This window comes from Gavialis gangeticus, unplaced genomic scaffold, assembly GCF_001723915.1.
Source record: "Gavialis gangeticus isolate Ggan-Ray unplaced genomic scaffold, GavGan_comp1, whole genome shotgun sequence".
Taxonomy (NCBI): domain Eukaryota; kingdom Metazoa; phylum Chordata; order Crocodylia; family Gavialidae; genus Gavialis; species Gavialis gangeticus.
In genome coordinates, this window is record NW_017729031.1 from 43,138,208 (window position 1) to 43,147,052 (window position 8,845).

The window sequence follows — 8,845 nt, forward strand, 5'->3', positions numbered from 1 at the left end:
CCTTTAAGAGGACAAACTTCCACCCTTAGTACAGCATGCTCCCTGACCTAAATACCTGGGAGGCCCCTAAAGTCTTGTAGCACTTGGGTAGCAAAGCAGGCAGCACCAGGTCTCAGATAGCTTCCTCATGCAGGAGCTCCTTCCCCGGCAACTCACCTGCCACCTGCACGGACATCACCCTCTGGTCAGTGCCGGCGTCACACTCGTAGGAACCGGCATCACTGTGCTGGGCCCCGAGGATGGTCAGTTGCCGCAGGCACCCCTTCTCCGCAACCCGCACGCGCTCGCCGGGCACCAGCTCCCGGCCGTCCCGCAACCACCGCACCGCAGCGTTGGGCCGCGACACCTCGCAGGCCAGCACCAGGTCTTCACCAGCCACGACACAGCGCCGCTCCCGCGCCCCCGCACTCCCCACGATGGACACTGGCGGCTCTGGGCAGGGGAAAGGTGGGCTTAGGGCTAGAAGCAGTGGACCCCAGGGTCCCCCAGGCTCTCGCGCCCCAGACTCACCTTCCACGGTGACGTAGAAGATGAGGCTGTCGTCACGGGTATCGCAGAGGTACTCGCCCACATCATGGCTCTCCACGCCCAGCACAATGAGCGCACGCCGGGCCCCATCCTCCTCCACACGCACACGCCCCGTGTCCTGCAGCTTCTCCCCATCCTTGTACCACTTGGCCTCCCCATGGGCGTGTGAGAGCTGCACCTCCAGCACCAGGTCCTCACCCGCCTGGCAGTGGCGTTGGGTCTGCAGATCACCCTGGCCCAGGATCCGCACGCACGGGTCTGGCAAGGACAAGCAGCTGCAGTGAGCCCCAGGTGAGCGCAGAGCAGGATTCAAGGAGGGTAACAGTAGCAGGCAGACGAGAGCTAGGCGCCCACCTGCTACAGCAGTAGGAGCAATAGATGCTCCTACCGGAGCACCCCCAGGCTGGGCTACGTTCTCCCGGGTCCGGCTGGATGGTCCCAGCTCTGGGCCCATGCTCAGGAGAGGACCCGAGGCAGGACACCTGATGTGCCGAATGTCTCTGGGTGGGAAGGAGTGGGGCAAGAGCTCCTGGTGGGAGCTGGGGAATGGGGTGAGCAACAGGAGCCCTGAGCTCTCGGGGCTGGAGGCAGCAGAGAAGAGCAACCAGCTTGTGGCACTGCCATGGTGGGCTGGGTGATGCACCCAGTAGCCGGGGCCACACCCCTCCCCAGTCCCCTCTGAGCTGTCACAGCCTGGATGCCCGAGGAAGGGAGATCATGGGCACAGCACCCCTCACTCCAGCCTAGACCCGGGCACCTGATGTCCAACTCACCTGACACCTGCACAGTGAAGGTCCTGGCATCATTGCCCACGTTGCAGACATACTTCCCAGAGTGCTCCGGGCCAGCCGCGGGGATGACCAGTCGTCGGTGTGTGCCCTCCTCCTCCAGGATAAGGCTCCCACCAGCCTCCAGCCAGGTGCCGTCCTTGGTCCACTGCACGGATGCGCTCACACGTGAGAGCTCGCAGGCCAGTGTCACCGTCTCCCCCGTGCAGGCCTGCAGGGTCGGGGGGGCTTTCCAAGGCTGCAGGATTCTCACCGGGGGCTCTGGAAAGGGAGCCCAGAACAGGGTCAGGGGCACAGGGACAGCAGGGCTGCCCTCAATCCCGTGCTGGCTGCTAGGCCAGGAGGAGCCATTTGAATGGGAACACGCATGTCCTGACCAGCCCAGAACAGCCCAGCCTGGGAACACCCGGGCCTCAGAGCTGTGTGGACCCAGGGGGTTGAAGCATTGAGCGCCTGTTGGGGCCCAAGACACAGGGCACACACGTGTCTGTCTGTGACCCAGGTTGCTCATGCTAGCAGTCGCACACCACTGAGCACCAACGTGCCCCCAAGCCACAGCTGCCCCTCCCTGAATGCAGCCCCGCAGCCATCAGCCAAGGGAAACAACCCAACACCTCGTCTCCAGAAACAGGCACAGGGCTCCCAAACCGGGAACACAGCAAGACCCCAAGCCACGAGCTCATACCAGACCTCATAGGTTCAGGGGTTGCTGATGTGGAGCCAGAGCAAGTGCTACAGTGGGGGTCTGGGTTGCTGGGGTTGGGACGGGGTCCTGAGGGCTTGGGCAGGACAGGCATGGGCACTTGGGACTACAGTCAGCAGCCAGGGTGGCTCAGGGGCCGTGCTGTTTATTTGGTACCTCCTACAGCTGCTCAATGGCAGGCAAGCCTCTGAACACCATTGTGAGATAGCTAGGGAGCCTGGCCATACGCAGCGTGAGGAGCCCTGGCCAGGTGACCGGGAAAGACCCCGCAGCCGGAGACCCTGGCAGCACCACCCTTCCCTGTGCAAGCCCCCTCCCTGCCATGTGCTCACCGGACACCCTGACGTCAAAGGAGACAGACTCATCCCGCGTCTCGCAAATGTACTCGCCGGCATCCTCAGTGCCAGCCCGCGGGAGGACCAGGCAGCGCCGGGTGCCCTCAGCCATCAGCAGCAGGTCGTCCGTCTCGTCCACCTCCAGCCCATCCTTGAACCAGCGCACTGGGGCATCCGCCACAGACAGCTCACATGCCAACTCCACGCGCTCCAGCACCAGCACCCGCAGCTCCAGCACACGCTCCTGCGGGCACAGGATCCTCACCCGCGGCTCTGCTGGGCACACAGAGGGACAGGGGCATGGGCAGGCCTGTGTGTGGTCGGGACCCTGCACCACCCCACGCCCTGCCCCACAGAGACCCATCCCCACTGGCTCCTCTGGGCCCCGGAGTGACCCCGGCTGACCCTGGAGCTCCCCAGTCCCCTGCCCGCCAGGAGCCCGGTTCCCCCGGGCAGCGAGGTCTAATGGAGGCCAGCGATTGCCAGGACCTGGCTGATGGTGCGGTGACTTCTGGGCAGCCCAGGTGCCAGCAGCAGAGATGGCTGCAGAGCAGGCTGAGCAATGAAGGGAGACCCCAACAAGCGACCACCCGACCTATGGGGCCGAGCCCAGCCCAACTCAATCCAATCTCCACCAAAGGTGAAGCCACAAATGACCAGAACAGCAAGCAGCCGGCGCTCCCAGAGCACTGCAGGAAGAGCCCACAGACTGGTGTTGTGGACCTACCATCTGGGTAGGCCAAGGACAGGGCCCCAGACCCCCCACCCCCACTGAAGGAGCTGTGCGGGGGCGTCATGCACCTGCAACAGTGACGCTGTAAAAGACGGAGTCGCCGCCCGCATCGCACACGTACTCGCCCGCATCCAGCGGCTGGGCGGAGGGCAGGACGAGCCGGCAGCAGGGCCCCGAGCGCTGCAGCACAAGCCGGTCGCTCTCCTCCACCTCCACCCCGTCCTTGTACCACTGCACCGGGGCGTTGGGGCGGGACAGCTCGCACACCAGCTCCACGCGCTCCGATGCCGCATACGCGTGTGCTGCCGCCTCGTTGGAGCTGATGACCCGCACAGGCGGCTCTGCAGGGGATACAGGGTGCAGCTGGGGCACCTGGGGCTGGGCCATGCCACCCTTCCCCAGCACAGGACAGCCCAGAAGGGGGACGGGGCAGCCCAGGAGGGACAGGAGCCAGGACCCGCCACATCTGCTGTGCACAGGCATGGCTCGCCCTGGCCCGGGGGAGCTGCAGGGCACACTGCATTTGCAGCATCTTGGGTGCTGCCTGCTGTCCATCCCTCTGGTGTGCCCTGTCCAGGCCTCCCTGGTTCATGGCTGATTCTCTGGCAGGGTAAGGGGGGGTTAAGGACTGGCTCTGTCAGAGTCAGCATCCCCCAGGTAGGCAGGACCCAGCCTCCGAGCAAGACGGAGGATGGGGCAGGTCCAGCTCCAAGCCCAGGTGTGTTGCCGGCAGCCCCTTTCTGCCATGCCTGTTGCCCGGTGGGCCAAGGCCAGCAAGGCCGGGAGCCAGTGCAGGCTCCCAAGATGTTCCCAGAGCTCCCCAGGAAGGGCTGGGCTCCGTGTCAAGACCGCAGCATCTCCACTGCACACAAACACCTGGGCATGCTGAAATCAAGCTTCCCGGTGCCCCATCAGCACTGCTGCGGACCCCTCTTGCCCCCCTGGAGGGGCCCAGCCTCCAGCCCTGCTCACCAGTCACAGTCACAGTGAAGGTCACTGCGTTGTCACCAGCATCACATGTGTACATCCCGGAGTGCAAGAGGCCGGCAGAGCTGACGAGCAGCCTCCTTGCGCAGCCGTCCGCCTGGACGGTGACGACGTCGCCCACGGGCACGGCTTCCCCATCCTTGAGCCAGCGCACAGGCGCATCGGGTTGGGAGACCTCGCACTCCAGGAGCAGGGGCAGTCCCGCTGGGAGCGTTCGCACACGCTGGGCCTCGGGCACTGGGGCGATGCACACCTGCGGGGCTGGAGGGACCAGGAGCCCACGTCATGTGGAGCAGGAGGTCTCCACTGGGGGTGGCTGGACTGTCCCGGCTCCAGGCAGCTCCAGGGCAAGGAGCAGCAGAGCTACGTCAGGGCAGCTTCGAGAGGCAGGCAGGAGCTGGGGATGGGGGGCAGCTGACCCCTCACTGCTCAAAGCATCCTGGCACGGGACCTGCCCGCTGCAGGGGAGGGCGGAACCGGCTGTCGGTGCCGGTCTGACCAGCACATTTTCCTTCCTGAGCCCAGACGCGTCTGACCCACCTTGGTGGGAGGAAAAGCAAGACCCATAGCCGGGACTCTGTGGGCTGCTGGAGCATCAGCAGGGAGGCCAGAGAACCAGGCTGGGGCATCAGAGCAGGGCAGGGAGAGGCAGGTGCTGGGGGAAGGATGCTGCCATCCCAGACAACCCCAGTGCCGGCACCATGGCAGATGGGAGGGCAGGAGGAGCCAGGACAGGCGCCACCCAGGCCAGAGCAAGGCTGGACACAGAAGGAGCAGGGGTGGAGGGCAAGGAGCAGAGGGGAGACAGGGGCAAGGGGACGGAGAAGTGTGAGGGGCACTGACCTGCAACAGTGACATTGTAGAAGACAGAGTCGCCGCCCACGTCGCACACGTATTCGCCCGTGTCCGGAGGCTGGGCCGAGGGCAGGATGAGCCGGCAGCAGGGTCCCTCACGCTGCAGCACCAGCCGCTCACTCTCCTCCACCTCCACCCCATCCTTGTACCACTGCACCGGGGCGCTGGGGCGGGACAGCTCGCACACCAGCTCCACGCGCTCCGACGCCACATACGTGTGCACCGCCGCCTCGTTGGAGCTGATGACCCGCACGGGCGGCTCTAGCAGGGAAAACCAGGGGCTCAGCCAGGATGCTCGGGACCGGGCCAAGTCCCTTGCTGCTGGGGGGGCTTAGTTTGGGGACTCTCCTGGCGGGCAGCTCTGGCACTGGTGCCCAGGGCAGCGCCTCGGGCGCTGTGCCACAGGGCACCAGAGCGGAGACCATGCTGCAGGGCAGGGGGTGCCCAGCAGGAGGCGCTGTTCTATGGGGGGAGGTGCCCAGCAGGGGGTGCTGTGCGGCAGGGGCAAGAGGGACAAAGCAAAGGGCGTCATGCCCTGGCTGCCCCAGGGCCCCGCGCCTGCAAGACAAGAGCTCATACACATGAGCCTGGTGCCAACGCCCCCAGGGCATTTGTCCGGATGCCCCAAGGGGCAGCTGAAGGGACACGAGGGGCCAGAATGGCAGCCCTTGGCCCAGGGACACGGGGGGGCAGCATGGCATGGACGCAGGACTGGCACGGGGGCACTGACCTGCAACAGTGACATTGTAGAAGATGGAGTCACCGCCCACGTTGCACACGTACTCGCCCGTGTCTGGCAGCTGGGCCGAGGGCAGGACAAGCCGGCAGCAGGGTCCCTCACGCTGCAGCACCAGCCGCTCGTTCTCCTCCACCTCCACCCCATCCTTGTACCACTGCACCGGGGCGCTGGGGAGGGACAGCTCGCACACCAGCTCCACGCGCTCCGACGCCACATACGTGTGCGCTGCCGTCTCGTTGGAGCTGACGACCCGCACGGGAGGCTCTGGCGGGGAACATGGGGCTCAGAGAGAGCGTTGCAACTGCCCTACAAGCTCTAGCACATCCCCACCACATGGCACGGCATTTGGGTCATCGCCGGGTGACCGGCTGGCATCAAGGTTTGGGGCAGGAAGCAAAGGGGCCCTCGTCCAGGCCTCGCATTCACTGCTCGCTGTGGTGATGGTCTCAGCTGCTTCTGAATGAACTCGGGTCCAGGCCCAGAGCCCGAGCTGGACTCGTGCGGATGAGCACGGGTGACCAGCACCTCGCACCCCGGACTCCGCCCGGCCGCAGCCGCCTGCCCTGCACAAGCCTGCGGCCTGCGCTAAGACTGCACCGAGGCTTCGGCGCCAGCCCAGGAACCCGTGATTGCTTTGGCCCTGCCCTGCATCCCTCTGCTCCCAGCCAGTGTTCCCCCAAGCAACAGGGTTCGAGTCACTCCCAGCTCTGCCCTGGGCTGCTCTGCTTTGGGCACTGCCCCGGCCTCGGCTTTGTAGGCGCTGCGCGGGGCTGGGAGGGAATTCCCCCCACCCCTCCCACCCCCCATGCCTTGCTGCAGGGGGCTGAAGCCCCCGCAGAAGCACTGGATGCTGGCTGCAGCCCAGGCTGGGGCTGTGTCAATGCTCTTGCTGGGACTCAGCCCCATGGGGTCCTGGCTACAGGCCCTTGCCCCCTGCTCCCGCTGCCTTGGGGGCAGGCAGGGATTTGCCCCCTGCTCAGCCTGGCCCGGCCTGGGGGATTTCCCCTCCTTCTGCAGTGGGGGCACAGCCTGGGCTCGGGTCTCCCCAGCGCCCACCACCCCCCCAGCAGCAGCAGGACGTTGGCTGCCGCAGCCCCCCCTGTATCCTGGGGACAGGGACAGGGGCGATGCCCAGGGCTGTGTCAGGGGCAATGATGTTGTGCCGCTCCGAGGTCACACATGGGGTTTGTCTGGGTGGGTTTAGACAGGGCTGATCCTGCCTCAGGCTGGATGCGACCCCACAGCAACCTATCAACCCCATGGTGCTGGGATCCTATGACCAGACCAAACTCCTTGTATTTCCAACATCTTTTCTGCAGCCCTTCAATCACTCTCACCAGGGCACCAAAGCTCTTCTGACCTCATGGCCTCTGCAACGAGCCCTGTGCCCCCACCAGTGCCGCACACGGCGGCAGCCGGACCCTGCTCCTGCTCAGGATCCCATCCCCCTCCCAGGGGCGCCACAGCTGTCCTGGCCTCCCATCTCCCACCTGCCTCATGGCCCCTGTTGTTTTCTGCCTGTTGGACCCAGGTTCCCAGCCGGGCCCCTCACCCCCATGCGCAGGAACTGTGTGCCCAGAGCCTGTCTACCACCTTTCCCCACCGTACTCAATAAAAACATCAGCAAAGGTCCTTCCCCTTGGGGGAGAGATGGCAATGACCCAGGCAACCACCCGTGTGGCAGTGACCCAGGCCAGCCAGCACCGACCGTGCTGTCAGTCTCTAGCTCATTCCCAGGGTCCAAACAACGCTCTCCTGCGGTGTCGGGGTCAGCACCGGGCTAGCAGGTCTATGGCTCTCTGCCCCATCTCTTTTACCCTCCCCAAATGCTGGCACGATCCTTTAGCTTCCTCTATCAACCACCTCCACCTGGTACCAGTGCTGCTAAGTTTCCAGTGCTTTTCCATTCCTCGTGCCACGGTGTCCCTGTCTCGCACTGCTGCTGGCTCAGCTCCTTTCAGCAGCACTGGGTCCTACCTGGCACCAGCCAGGGTTGTGTGTGTGGGATCATGACCCTTTGGGCACCTGCAGGATGGCCACGAACAAGCCTCAACGGCACAGGCGGTGGAGGCGGCCGCAAGAGCAAGCGGGGCCTGGGGGCATCAGAGGACATGCTGCTGCGGAAGCCAGAGCAGAACAGAAAGGGCACGAGGGAAAGCCCAGGCCAGAAGTGAGCAAGACAGACAGAAAAGTTTCCAGACAGACAGAACAAGGCAGGCAGGAGGGCAAAGGAGCCACAGAAGAGGCAAGAGGAATCCTCTGCGCAACAAAAAGCAAACATGGGGTGCCTGCACCAGGATACACTGACCTGCAACGGTGACATTGTAGAAGACGGAATCGCCGCCCGCATCGCACACGTACTCGCCCGTGTCCGGCGGCTGGGCCGAGGGCAGGACGAGCCGGCAGCAGGGTCCCTCACGCTGCAGCACCAGCCGCTCGCTCTCCTCCACCTCCACCCCGTCCTTGTACCACTGCACCGGGGCATCGGGGCGGGACAGCTCGCACACCAGCTCCACGTGCTCCGACGCCACGTACGTGTGCGCTGCTGCCTTGTTGGAGCTGACAACCCGCACAGGCGGCTCTGGCGGGAGGAAACCAGGGGCTCAGCTGGGGTGCCCGGGGCCTAGCTAAGTCCCTTGCTGCTGGGGGGGCTCAGCCTGGGGCTTCTCCTTGGCAGGCAGCTCTGGCACCGGTGCCCAGGGCAGCACCACAGGTGCTGTGCTGCAGGGTGGCGGGGCAGGGGAGCTGTGCTGGGGGATGGGGGGTGCCCAGCAGGGGGCACTATGTGGTGGGGGCAAGAGGGACTGAGAAGAGGGTATAGCACCCCTGGCACTGGGGCTGCGGGACAGGAGCTCATACACACGAGCCCAGTGCCTGCGCCCTGCGGGGTTTGGCTGGACAGCCCACGGGGCAACTGAAGGGACAGGACGGCAGCAGCTCGGACCAGGGGCAGCGGGGAGGCAGTGGGGCACAGACCCAGGGCCGGTGCAGGGGCACTGACCTGCAACAGTGACATTGTAGAAGATGGAGTCACCGCCCACATCGCACACGTACTCGCCCGTGTCCGGCGGCTGGGCCGAGGGCAGGACGAGCCGGCAGCAGGGTCCCTCACGCTGCAGCACCAGCCGCTCGCTCTCCTCCACCTCCACCCCATCCTTGTACCACTGCACCGGGGCG

The 8,845-nt window shown here is 65.4% G+C and overlaps 1 protein-coding gene across 1 annotated transcript in view; it reads right to left on the minus strand.

The window, feature by feature from the left end:
• The window catches only part of OBSL1 (obscurin like 1), a 45,471-nt gene that overhangs the window by 26,407 nt on the left and 10,219 nt on the right, over nucleotides 1-8,845 (minus strand). Inside the window, exons 10-16 of the mRNA XM_019522836.1 lie at nucleotides 8,670-8,832; nucleotides 7,977-8,249; nucleotides 4,918-5,190; nucleotides 3,156-3,428; nucleotides 2,352-2,627; nucleotides 1,302-1,577; nucleotides 511-786 (exon numbers count right to left, since the gene is read on the minus strand). Coding sequence (XP_019378381.1) covers nucleotides 511-786; nucleotides 1,302-1,577; nucleotides 2,352-2,627; nucleotides 3,156-3,428; nucleotides 4,918-5,190; nucleotides 7,977-8,249; nucleotides 8,670-8,832 — 1,810 coding nt within the window. The remainder of the gene's footprint in view (nucleotides 1-510; nucleotides 787-1,301; nucleotides 1,578-2,351; nucleotides 2,628-3,155; nucleotides 3,429-4,917; nucleotides 5,191-7,976; nucleotides 8,250-8,669; nucleotides 8,833-8,845) is intronic.